This window comes from Podarcis raffonei, chromosome 5, assembly GCF_027172205.1.
Source record: "Podarcis raffonei isolate rPodRaf1 chromosome 5, rPodRaf1.pri, whole genome shotgun sequence".
NCBI classification, from domain to species: domain Eukaryota; kingdom Metazoa; phylum Chordata; class Lepidosauria; order Squamata; family Lacertidae; genus Podarcis; species Podarcis raffonei.
This window is the reverse complement of record NC_070606.1, coordinates 66,230,132-66,243,369: the sequence shown is the minus strand read 5'-3', so window position 1 is coordinate 66,243,369 and position 13,238 is coordinate 66,230,132. Positions and strand designations below refer to the sequence as shown.

General features: G+C 41.6%; 1 protein-coding gene across 6 annotated transcripts in view; it reads left to right on the top strand.

Moving 5' to 3' along the window:
* FARP2 (FERM, ARH/RhoGEF and pleckstrin domain protein 2) overlaps positions 1–12,563 on the top strand; it is a 64,422-nt gene extending 51,859 nt beyond the window's left edge. For 3 of the 6 annotated variants that reach the window (XM_053389913.1, XM_053389910.1, XM_053389911.1), the window contains 8 exons: positions 1,515–1,604; positions 2,192–2,274; positions 2,788–2,906; positions 3,603–3,766; positions 6,181–6,288; positions 9,116–9,267; positions 10,852–11,410; positions 11,442–12,563. In XM_053389913.1, the coding sequence (XP_053245888.1) occupies positions 1,515–1,604; positions 2,192–2,274; positions 2,788–2,906; positions 3,603–3,766; positions 6,181–6,288; positions 9,116–9,267; positions 10,852–10,942 (807 nt within the window). In that variant the 3' untranslated portion in view covers positions 10,943–11,410; positions 11,442–12,563. Of the gene's footprint in view, positions 1–1,514; positions 1,605–2,191; positions 2,275–2,787; positions 2,907–3,602; positions 3,767–4,350; positions 4,491–6,180; positions 6,289–9,115; positions 9,268–10,851; positions 11,411–11,441 lie in introns of those variants that run through there. The other 3 variants (XM_053389912.1, XM_053389915.1, XM_053389916.1) reach the window with 3 other exon arrangements.
* The last annotated feature ends 675 nt before the right edge of the window (positions 12,564–13,238 follow it).

Below are 13,238 nucleotides of genomic sequence, written 5' to 3'. Positions count from 1 at the left end.
TGGAGCCCGTTCCCCTGTACGTAGTTTGATTGGGATTGGTCAAGACTTAAGTTTCCTGTACATATTCTGAGGAGTACGGCCTTGTTATTTGAGCCTCGGTTGTTTCACAGCCAAAATATAAAGAAGCCTTTGTATACAGCATGGAACGTTTCAGGAAATGTGAGGCAGCTGCATAGGTGGGTCCCCAAACCCTGACTTTATCCAAGCTCAGATTCTTTGCCTCCTCATGGGGCTGGATCCTCAAGAGATAGATAGCAGAATGGCCCTTGATCAGTAACTGCTTGTTATGATGGAACAGTAGTGGACTCTCCTTCCTTGGAGATTTTAAAGCAGAGGTTGGATGGCCATCTGTCACGGGTGCTTTAGCTGAGATTCCTGCATTGCAGGGGGTTGGACTAGATGACCCTCAGAGTCCCTTCCAACTCCAAGATTCTTTTGAGTCTATGATGGCTGTGTACTTCATCCAGTATTGAAAGCAGAATGCCTCTGAATGCCAGTTGTTAGGTAACACAAGTGGGGAAGCGTTACTGTGCTCATCTACTGTATGTGGGCTCGTCATGGACATCTGGTTGGCCTTAAGAACAGTTTGCTGGACGAGATGCATCTTTGATCTGATCCAGCAGGGTGGTTCTCATATTCTCAGTTTGCCATATGGGCAGCTAATTTGTATGTGCTCTTGTTCCTCATCAGATTTTGATGTTGTCAGGATCCGTTCCTTAAAGGAGCTCCCAAAAGAAAAGAAAGTGGGTTCTGTTAGTTGAGCAGTCTCTTTCTTGATCCTAATTATGCACAGAAAAACTATAGGGTTTTTTCCCTTGGTGTTGAAGGACTCTTTGTAATCATGTATGAACTGAAAACTGGTTGGTAATAATTTGTGCCCTATAATTACAATGAGAAACTGTAAGCATAGTGTAATGCAGATATCTTGAGTGGATAAAAGTTAAATACTTTTACAGAGAAATATAACAGACAGTGATAGTTGGTTTTGTTACTGTTATGCTTTACTGTGAACCACTTGCAGCACAATTTAAAGAGAAAACTTACATTGGTTTGCAAATTTATTTGGTTTGCAAATAAAGCTACAAAGGCGTTTATCCAATGGTTGTATGTGTGGAGGGCAGCTTGCCAACAAATTTTGCTATTTTTCTCTGCCCTCTCTGTGGCCTCTGCAAAGGTTTGGGGAGCCCTCTGAACAGTGTGAGTTGTATTGTTTGGGGCTGCAATAGGAAGGATAAATTGTGCATGGTTCCTCTGCCTGATTCCAGGCAATTTCAAATTCCTACTGCAGCCCCAAACAACACAGCCTCACTGTTCCAGAGGAACCCCCAATTCAATGGAGAGGATTTTCAGAGGAGCTCAGGGGCTCCAGAGCAGGAGGAGAGAAAAAGACAATAGTTGCTAGAGCTGCTTTCTACTTATGCACTTTTTGGGTGTAACCCAAGGATTGTGACAAAACATAGAATTGCCTTTTTTCCTAGTACCTAAATGATTTTGTAAACTTTTCCTTGCCTCAGTTTTCAGATATGTTGCTCTACACCAGCAAAGGAGTCACGGGTACCAATCAATTCAAAATTCACGGTCATCTCCCTCTTCATGGGATGCTGGTGAGTGATACATCAGACAGCAATCAAACATCAAAATAATAAAATGTGTTTCATGTTAACCTGGGCTTCCTCTTTATACTGAACTTTTAAGGGACTCTTGCGAAATGCGCAATTCTGGTTACTGTAGTTTTTCTCCAGTCATTAGTAGACACAGATTTCTGTGCTAGATTTAAGTAGTCAAAAGAACAAGCACTGCCAGTTTTTTGGCATTGGAGTAGCTGGCAAGACGAGACAACTCTTGATTGTGCTTTTGCTATTTTCAAGGCTAGCTGGAGGTGCTAATTGGTGTTGCTTCCACACCAAAATGCTACATTCCCTCCCTCTCCTTAATGGAACTTTTTTTTATGTGTCTGTGTTTGATTTTCAGCTGATAGTCCTGGATCCTCCGGTGAGTAATAAGCCAGTGACTACTATGCTTAGCAGCTGCTGAAGTGACAATGCAATTGTAGCTGATAGTTTTCCCATTAGAAACAAAATAGAAACGAAATACTTTTAATGTAGCTAGTTGCTGTTGTCACACCATTTCTTTTAGTGTAGATGTGTGTGCTGTTGCTCACTGAATGATGAAGAAATTTCCTTTATTGTAGGTGGAAGAGAGTGAAAATGAATGGTCTGTCCCTCATTGCTTTACCATTTATTCAGCTCAAAAAACCATAGTAGTGGCAGCAAGGTAAGCATTTTCTCAGTGCTCAGTTGTGAAAAGGTAGGAGTGTTAAAGCACTGGTAAAATAGGTGTCTTTCAGTGTGTGCATAAGCCACTATACCCCAGGCTGCACAATGTGGGAGACCACACACTCCCTGAGTCATTATGCAGTCATCTGTTGAGGCAAAATCTGATTTCCCCATGGAGTAGTGCTCCAAGCTTACATTAAAGTGCAATAATATGTTGCTTCCTCTCATCTTTATGAGACTTCAGATTTCAGGAGGAATAGAAAAAGATTCAAACTGTGTTGTGGTTTTATCAAACCTGAATTTGTGTGGAATTTAAAACTGTTGAGGCAAGCTTCTGCAGTTGCCAGAATGGTAACATTGACTGCAAATTTTGTTATTTCAGTGGGAATTTATGGAAATGTGAAATTGCTCTAAGTATGGGGCAAGCAGTGCTTTTCTGGAACCATAAATCACAAACAGCAGCTGAGCTCTGAAAATGTGCTTAGCCATCATTCCTGTCTCTATTTTTCAGCACTCGTCTGGAAATGGGGAAGTGGATGGAAGATCTAAATATGGCAATTGAAATGGCCAAGAAATTCACTGAGAAATCAGAGATGTTTCTAGAAAACTCAGTGTGCAATCGCTCTAACAGTGAGTAGCTTTCGTGCCACTTGTGATTAGTGATTCTTGGTTAGTTGTGTGCTCTTCAGGCCTCTGAGATGGAAAATGGTATAGATTACGCAGCCTTCATTCAGTCTTTTTCACTAAGTAACATTCCATACCCTCTCTGATGCTCCAGATATTTCAGGCTTGGCAAATAAGAACTTCCGGCTGTTAAAGCAATAATAATGAAGTTTATAGTGTGTAATCTTTCCTTACCACCCTCTTACACAGGAAAGTATTCATCCTTTTAAACCACAGTTCACTTACCAATGTGTGGAAGTCATTGAAGTAATATCCAGTGTACTCCTGAATGTCTCCTTATGTATGCATCCGCCCCCACCACTGGGCCACTGAAGCACACTGTGGCATTCCTCAGGTGGAAATTATATATTTCCTAGGAATCCCCTTCTGCTACAAATCAAACCCTTCTAGGATGCTTCTGAGTAAACTTTTTAATATTTTCCCCATATAACAGAGTGTGACTTTTTCCTATGCAATAACTTTGAGGTGTCCTATCCTTCAAGCTACCAATTATGAAGGTCATGGATGTCAGAAGGAGAGTAACCCATGCATGCCAATTCCTTTTGTGAGGGGAAGATGCTATTATATGTCAGCAATCCTTGCTGCTATCACTACCCCTGTGCCCACAGCCTGTTAAATGTTTGCTCCCTTCTCCCCCCTCAGGATCCTCAGATGAGGTATCTCTAGAACAGGAGTCCGAAGAGGACATACATTCTTCTCGTAGCTCCCTGGACAGGCAGAGCCACCACCGTGCCAATACTACCATGCATGTATGCTGGTACCGCAACACCAGTGTCTCCATGACAGATCACAGTGTGGCCGTCGAGGTACCCAGCAGCAGAGCACATATCACTATCACTTTCACTTACCACTCTGTCTGTCTTGGTTGCTGGTTTATCTGCACTGTATACACGTGTGCGGTTTTAACACCCCCATTTCCTTCAATAACTTCAGTGGTCTTGTGTGAGAGAGCAAATGAATGAGTAACCACAAGACATCTGAAGATGTTCTTTGTATGTGTGACTGCATGTTTCCATCATGTTCTCAACAAGGGTGTGCTTTGGAGAAGAAAAAAAGATAAAAAGGGGGGCTTTGATATATCAACAGCTGCCATTCACACTAAAAAGCTAATGAAAGAAATCAGCTTTGGGGTTATGAAACCAAAAGTTTGTGATCTTGCCCACTGAGAACCCTGTTTTAGGTAAATTTGTTAAATCTTTCTGACTTCTCCCCAAAGCACCATGGCCCCTTGCACTGCTGATCTTAGGACTTACAAATAATGAACTTCATAACTTTTTTAAAACTTTTTTCATACTATTTCTTTTAACAGACCTTTTCGTGTACTGCCCTTTCTTGTTCTAAATCACCTTTTTCTTTCTTTTTCTCTTTGCCCTGCACCCTCTCTGCTCAGTTTTCTGCTCTCTTGCTGTTTCTCCAGAGCTTCCTCCTCGCTATTTGCTGGGCCAGACTCAGCGGCCCAACACAATCACCCATGTTTGCTGGTACCGGAACCAGAGCCTATCCCTGTCTGATTATTTGTGTATGATTCAGGTAAAGCTGCTTCACTCACTCTCAGTATTGATAGGATCTATGAAGAAGGTCATTTTCTACTTGTACCATCTCGTTATAGCTCTCTTAAACACTGTTCTAATGTGCAGAAACAAAGATCTAAAATATTGGAATGAATGGTAAGACATCCTTTAAGTCTCTTGCAGAAATCAGCCAGATTAATCCCTTTATTAAGAAGAACCCTGGATACACATGCCATTGTTTTGATGCATTTCATTTATCCTGTAGATTAGATCACAGCAAGTTAGGTTCCTTCTCCTTCCAGTGGGGCTTACTCTTCACCTTACCAGCATGTTAACTTAAAAGTGGCATTGCTGCCATGTGCTCTGCAGGGCTTTTTACTGTGTGCTTTCCCTCAACATTTTCTGTCTTCTAGTTGTATTGTCTCCTTAACTAAGAATGCAAGCTCTGTGTGTTGCTTACTGGTTCTTAGCATGTTGTAGACAACAAAAAAACGGGACTTAAAGTTGCACAGTTAACACAGCACGGACATGAATCAGTTGCATCCATAATTGTTCTACCCTTTCAGTGGAGGAAATGCAGTACGCAGAGTTATCACTGTGAAAAAGGGGTGTGTGCACAAATGGACATTACATTAGTAGCTGGCATACCTGAGAGAAGACACCTTGATGCAGGATGCCCTTCAGAAGTTGCTAGACACCAACTCCCCTCAGCCGTAGCCACTTTGACCAATGGTGAGGGGTGATGGGAGTTGTAGTCCAACATCATCTGGAGGGCACATTGGGTTCACCTGCCTTAGAGCCTTTTTGGTATGATCAGGAAAAGCCTGACTCAAACAACCTTTAGTGGAAACAGTGAAATATCCTATCTGGACTGAGTGGATCTGAATGGGGAGTAGGTAGCTCTGCCATAGAGCAGGTGTTCCACAGCATGGCTATATTAAACAGACATTCAATGGAATGCAAATTGTAATACAATAAAATAGAATATAAGAAATAAAAGCAAGAAAAATGCAATTAAAAACCATACAGCGTCTAGCATGGCACATTACAGTTACTACAAGTGGAAAAACCAGTTAAGTGGTTTTCAAGTTTCAGAGCCACTGCTACAAACTGAATAAAAAAATAATGCTGTCTCACTTCCCACCTCCTTAAAAACCTGGGGGTCAAATGCTTAAAAAAGCAATAAATAAAAGGACTGTTGGGGCAATTGGGGTGTTTTTGCTGGTCTGCCAGTAAAATAAATATAACATACACAATGCTTGACAAGCACTCCAGTGTTGTAGTTTCAGAGCAAAGAATCCCAAATAATTTGTTGGGGGGGGGTTGTAATTTTGAATGGCTCCAAATTACACAACCATGGAGTTGGGTGGTGGCTTTATATTGCTTGGTCATTAACTTCATCACAGGGAATAGCCAATAAATGTCTGTGTTACACACCCGTGCTCCAATATTGGAAAAATATGGAACTTTTCTAACTGCACTTGGCAAATTATATCACCACCATAAAAAGGTAACTTTTATACTTCTTGCACAAAATATCTAATTGTACAAAAAGGCTCTGAAGCAGTCTTTCTCAAATTCAGTCATCCCCTAGAAAAAGTTATTTGTTTTTTGAATCTGCAATGCAAATTTAACACTAGGTTTTTGTTGAGTGGTTGTGGAGAATGACTACTAGTCACTTACACTATATTTTCCTCTCTCTCATGTAGAACCAGCTGTCAGGATACCTACTGAGGAAATTCAAAAACAGTAACGGCTGGCAGAAGCTGTGGGTTGTTTTTACAAACTTCTGTTTGTTCTTCTACAAGACGCACCAGGTAAGATGGATGTGGCACAACTTCAAGATGGTGCTAGGCATACATAGGAATGAGATGCAATATGCCTTGTGAATCCATTCTTAAAGGCTTTCTTCATTCTTTGGTACATTTTGTTTGTTTTTTTCAGAATTTCATCAATACAAAAACAAAACAAGAAAATCAGAAAAATACAGCAAAAAGTAAAACGAAAAGAAAAAACCAAAAAAGAAAAATACAAATCTCAAATTACAACTTTCCATTTGCTTATTTCTTGAACCTCCTCACACCTCCCTTTTTGTATTCTAGTTTGATTCGTTATTCCAGCAAATTCTTCCGTTTCTCAATTTTAATTTAAATGATTAGTCTTCACAAACTATCTTATCAATTAATTCAACATAACCTTTCCATCTTTTAATATAATCTGTTATTCAATTTACCTTAATCTTTTTAACCTTATCTTATCTTAAAAATCTTAAAATTTCAAAATTTACATCATATTCATTCATATCTCCTTAAATCATTTCTGCTAAAGCCAATTTGGTTCCTTTCCAGCATGTTCACTAATATTTCATTAATGTTACACTAATTCCAAAATTAACAAAAGAATTTCCCTTGATATCTCTAATTTTTATCCAACGTCCCTTCTTCCTGGTATCGGGTCATGTCAGTCCTTTCTGTCCATTACATCCAGTCCATCAATCTGGTGTTCTTATGTCTGATGCCCTTAAGTCTCTTCTTGGCCCCCTCTGCACATTTTCTTGTCCTTGTTTGTGCTTGCGCACTTCTTTGTCTATTGTTAGCTTCTTGGGGAGTGGGTCTCCGGAGGGTTCCATCCAGTAATAATTTCCATTTTCCTTCATCAGGCTGGTCCCTTCCCCCCAGTCCCACTCCCTGTCGTCATCTTTGTAATCCAAAAAGTATTTATCCAAAAGATAGTTGTTCGCCTGTTTCATAGTCCCACTAGAGTTAAGAACTTCCTTGACTTCAAACACTTCCCAACACACTCCAAGTTCAATCAGTAACTTTTGTTCCTGCCGGACTTTGGATCTCTCCATTCGTGTTGTTTGAGGGGGAATCACTGCCTCTTCCTTCTTCATCTGCCCTTGGACCTGCCTTGTCAAACCAGATTCTTGAGTTAGTCGCTGTATAACTTCTTTATCCTTATTCCCTGTTAAATCATATTCGCTAGCCACAGCGCTCATCAAGTCCAATTTTTCATGCATCAAATTCATTTTCTCATGCAGCTGCTCCAGCATGCCAAGGGCAGACACTAAACCTTCCTTCCAACACATTTCTGTTCAAGGTCAAACGGCAGGTCCCACGATCCAAATCTTGCAGCTGTGAACTACAACAACAAACTGACAGGCTCCCTCTAGGGGACACAGTTTCTTTTTGTATCCATTTTTAAAATGTATCCAACAAAGGAAATTACTTTCGATTTCAAATCCTTTCGATTTTCAAATACTTTGTATCTTTAAAATACAAAAATGCAGAAGGTGGCGTTGAAGTTAATTTGTTTCTCTTCTTTTTTAATACTATCTGTCAAAGCACTCCACTTTCAATCAATAGATGTCTCAAACAATTTCTGTCCCGACACCCCGTCCCCAGGTTTGGGACGATGGAAACTTAAATTCCTTACTCTCTTGCTGCAGGATTAAACAGTCAAATTCCCCCCCCCCCCCTTTTCTCCTGCTTTCAAGGGGGGTTTTATTAGTTGTAGATGCAGGAAATTTCCAACTTTAAAGCAGTTTTCCAGGCTGTTAGTTTGCAAGGTCTTTGCTTCAGTCTATATACAAAAAGCGGAAGGCGGACTTCCTGTTTAAACCTTCCTGCTTGTGCCTAATTCATAAATTTTACAAATTTCTTGATCCAATTCTCCATTTTTACTCACGGGTACTTGATTTAGAGTCCAAATCTCATCAGGAAAAAGTCAGCGCTCTCCGGCGATGGCTGCGTGGCTTCCCTCCATGGAAATAGCGATCGGTTTGCAGCACCGCGCTGCTCACCCCACTTCACTCCGGAGCCCCGAAAAGGGGTTTCCTCGTGAGTAGGGGAGGCGCTCTTGGTGCTCTGCCGAACCCCACGTTCCCAGGCTTCTCCGCCTGGGATTTCTAGTGGGCCCCTGCCTTCGCCGCGGCGGGAAGACCCAATTTCCACGGAGCCCGTTCCTCCGATCGGAGGAACTCCGCCATTCGTCGTTGGCGCTGACCCGGAAGTGCATTCTTTGGTACATTTTGTGAGCGTTGCCGCTGTCAGCAACGAGTTGAATGCTCCAGCACAGCTTCAGCCAGTAGTCATTGGCACATCTCTCTGGCAATTCACTAGGCATCGCCAGACCACAGTAAACTAAAATTGATTGTAATATGAATAGCATGTCTGGTGCTCTTTAAAAGCACCTAGTTGGAGAAAATTGCAGAGAGGGTTCCCAATTATGGCTTTAGTTAGGCTCTCCAGCCGGCATACAATACCTAGAACTTGGGAGAGCTAGTTCTCTCTGACTGGTATATTTGTGCTGGCTGGGAACTGAGGGTTTTTGTTTTTACTTGTAACTTGTTTTTACTTGTAACTTGAAGTTACAAGTGGGTTTTAGTACAGGAAGTGAACATTTTGTGCAGGGGTTCCGTTCCTGACCCCTGCGTCTATTGGCGGAGCGCACATAAGCCTGCTCTGCCTCCATTATGCTCTCTTCTGGCTCTGAAAGGACCTGTGTGTCAGTGGTCACGTGGCAATTGGGCACCTGCAGAATGGTTGCTGCCTGTATTTTATTTGTAAACTGCCCTGAAAACGGTGGTTGAAGAGTGGAATGGACATCTGTTAAATAAATAATAAAATTTGGCTATTTTTTCAGGATGATTATCCATTGGCCAGTTTACCACTTCTTGGTTACACTGTCAGCACACCCGTAGAGGCCGATGGCATTCAGAAGGATTATGTCTTCAAACTGCAGTTCAAGTCCCATGTATATTTCTTCAGGGCTGAGAGCAAGTACACCTTTGAGAGGTAAGTGTGCTTCCTAGACATAATTTGCAAAATGCATTCGTTACCTGGTAATGAGTTGAGGAAGCTGCTGGAATTTCACAAAGAAGTCATGCTTTCTGTGGCCTTGACCATATTAATGAATGAGATAACTTTTGGTGGGTTCTGCTAACTTCAAAATCTGTCAGTGAAAGAACTCTGTGCAAAAGTAGCTCAGATTGAAGTTGTACATATATGGAAGTTTGCACATCACCTGAGAAATGCTCCCCCCCCTCTCTCAACCCACCTGGAGCAGGTGGTAGAGAAGTGAAGGCCTAAAACTATATATATGGAAAAGCATCCCCCCCCACGGCCTTTCCCCCCATTTTTCCAGTAAGGGGAGGACTATTTACCGCATTAGGAAATTGCAATTATATTGTAAATATGTACAACTCAAATCCATTTCTGTTTGGCTAAAGAGATACTCTGGCTGTGTTCACACATACCATATGGTTTAGTGGAATGAGGCTGATTGAAGCCTTGTTTTAGCAGTTCTTAAAAGTTGATGACTGAGAGGTTGTATGTGGTTGCAGGCAATGTGCACTGCAATCAGTGATGGGACCTGTCTAGACTTTACATTAAAGAATCTTTAGGAAGATGTGCTTAATGTTCCAAACTTGATGATCATTCTCCATAAAGATAAAAGGTAAAAGTAAAGGTACCCCTGCCCATCAGGGCCAGTCGTGACAGACTCTAGGGTTGCGCGCTCATCTCGCTCAAGAGGCCGGGAGCCGGCGCTGTCCGAGGACACTTCCGGGTCATGTGGCCAGTGTGACGAAGCTGCATCTGGCGAGCCAGCACCAGCACCGCACATGGAAACGCCGTTTACCTTCCCGCTAGAAAGCGGTCCCTATTTATCTACTTGCACTTAGGGGTGCTTTCGAACTGCTAGGTGGGCAGGAGCTGGGACCAAACGACGGGAGCTCACCCCGCCACGGGGATTCGAACCGCCAACCTTTCGATCAGCAAGTCCTAGGCTCTGTGGTTTAACCCACAGCGCCACCCGTGTCCCTTTCCATAAAGATACAACTGTGCAAAATCACTAAAAAATAGCACCACCGACTCTATTGAGTCTTCACCATCTGGGCTGGGTGAAACAGTAAAACTACTCATTGGCAGCAGGAAAACCAGGAGGAATTTTTTAAAAAATTAAAATTTACCTTGGGGAGACCCTTCCTTTTGAGTTTCTGTGCTCTTCATAAAAGTGATCTGGTGTGCATATTACTCATCTAGGCAGTGGAAAAGAGGAGCATTAACTGCCAGTCCCCTTCCTTGTGGGTTAGGACTCCCTTCTATAACTCTCCCTTTGCACTATAGTAACAAACCTAGCATAATTGTACAGACCTTTGTTCACATTATCAGGTGACTGTTGGGATACTGTGGCTCCTTCTTTACAGTAAGTTAACTTTTAAGTGTTAGTCTGAGTGTTAATCTTACTAAAATCCTCAGCAAAATGGAAAGCGAAATATTAATATTCCTACTAAAAACTATTATGTAGCACATTCAAAGAATGATAGTGAGTAGGTAATGAACTAGGGCCATGACAGTTGACTTTTTTTCTCTTGTCAGGTGGATGGAAGTAATAAAGAGAGCCACAAGTTCTCCAGGGAGATCCAGCCTCTGCCTTCCTAAAGACGAAAAGGAAAAGAACACAAACTGATAGAAGCAGAGCTGGGTCTCTGTTGTAAGTTAATTATTTGCAGTATGGGGGAAAGGAGCCTGAGCATGATAGTAGTAAAAGGAACCCATCTGCTCCCTCCTGTGGCCAAGTTAGCTGCCTCGTGGAAGATGGTGAATTTTGCTTAGTGTAGAAAGCTCTCTCATCCAAAGGGACGGCAAAGACTCTGGGGAATTCAGTTCATGAAAAAAATATGGCTGCTGGATTTACATGACTTGCTTCTTTTGTTGGGGTTTGGCCAATGTTAGTTCTCTGGCTTTCAAGTGGTTTTCTATTACTTGTTAATGCTCAGTCTCAACTAAATAATCTGTGTGCAACTTGTTCTTTCAGCCTACCAGCCATACATGCCTCACACGCTGCAAGCAATGTTCACATTAATGTTAAGATGGAATTTCTCCTCACGGTAGAGCGGAGTGCTTCAGAAAATTGCCAGGAAGCAACTTCACCCTTGTTACTTTCTCAGTGCAAACAAAGTTGAAAGGATTGTTTTTATTTGGGTAGTGGGCATGAGAAAAGAGGATTCCACAGTCAGTTTGAAGGGGTAGGAAAGTATACAGAAGATACTGAAGTATGCAAAGATGAGGATAGCGGACCTTTTAGTGTGTCTGTACCGCTGCAGATAATGTTCTGAGTTCTCTTTCTGTTCTGGGCTTGAGAGTGGTGCTTGTTATGTTTTGGCTAAGTTCTTTTAAAAGTTATAAATATGCATACAGAGAGTTGGAAAGGAAAGGCAGCTTCAGCAATAAGCAGTCCGTTTTTATTACCTCAGCCAAAACATCTATTGTAACAGATGTCCAATAAGCACGCATGTGCAGCAGTAATAAAAGCCTAGTATTGTTTGGGGGTGACTAACTATGGAAGGGTTTATTCCTTCATTAATGACACACCTCTACTTCTTAGTTCCTTTAACAGTGACAGGCCAGGGTGGGGGGAATACTCAGGGACTTAGCATGAGAACTGGTGCAGACATATATTTAAAAGTGCATATTCAGGAATTAAGGCAGATCAGTTGAAACAAGTACTGCACAATGGCAAGATAATTGAAATCCCCCTTTTTCTCTATAGTGCTATTGTCCTGAGATCATGGAGGCAGAGCCTACGCGTTTTATTTTTTAAGTTCATATACTTCTTTCATGGGACAGATAAGGTTTATCACGTTACCCTTGGATAGTAGTAGAATGTAGTCTGCTGGTTTGAAGGCGGTCTTGTCATGTTATACTGTGTTGAGCAACAATGTGGTGATGGGTAGTGTGCTTTAGAAGAAACTGAGGTAAAAAAAATATTTATATATTGAACACTGCATTTTGAAGTATGGGCAATTAAAGGAGGGGCAGGACATGGGAAAAATACAGATGTCTTTATTACTCCTCATATTGACCCTTAAAACTATGTAGGTCAGTCTTTTAGGTAGAAGGTTGGGGTTGGTTTCCCACTTAGAGGGCAAAGGGAAGGTTTATTACTTTTTTTGTTTGACATCGTCATTTATAAGGAAGCTACAAAGTGCTAAATATTCTTCTCTACTATTATGGCCATTCAATATACATTAATGTATTTTTTTATTTATTAGTGTCTGTTTTTGGAAATAAACTATTGTAGATCTCTAGATGGCTCACAAGCAGTTTGTCATAATCTAATTTTTATTCCGTTCAGAATTTTCAATATAAAAAGGACTCCCATCTCAGCAGTGCCCACATTCTCATTTCAAATGCATAGTTTTCCCTATTTTATTAACTTAAGACCTCTAGTGAGCTGTGGCTAGCCTACAACTGAATCCTGATCAAGGTTTAACCAAAATTGTCCACAACAAAAAACACAACTGAGAGTTGACGGGGGCCTTGTGGGCAATCTGTTTCAAGCCCCTGCTTGTCGTAAGAAATCCTACAGTCTTCACAACAGATGGCTGTACAGCATCTGCTAGAAGAGCTCCAGGGAAGGGAGAGTCTACCACACCCCTAGGTAAATAATTTTACTGTTGAATTGCTGTTACATTCAAGATGTTTCAGCTAATGGTCAACTGAAAGCTCCCCTCGGATGAAATTTAGTCCTGTCCTTTGGGGCACCAAATTACAGTTCATTTTCCTTCCCTGCAGGTATCTTCTCCAGGTTAAACATACCCAGTTTTTTCAGCTCCCCAACCCCCACCACCAAAAAAACTCTGATTTATCTTAGTGCAGTGCCTAAAACTCCCCCAACCAGTGTGTGGATAGATGCACTCTAGCAAAACAACCCTGGCCCTTCAGTAGCACAACTGAAATCCCACACTGCATTAGATCAGACG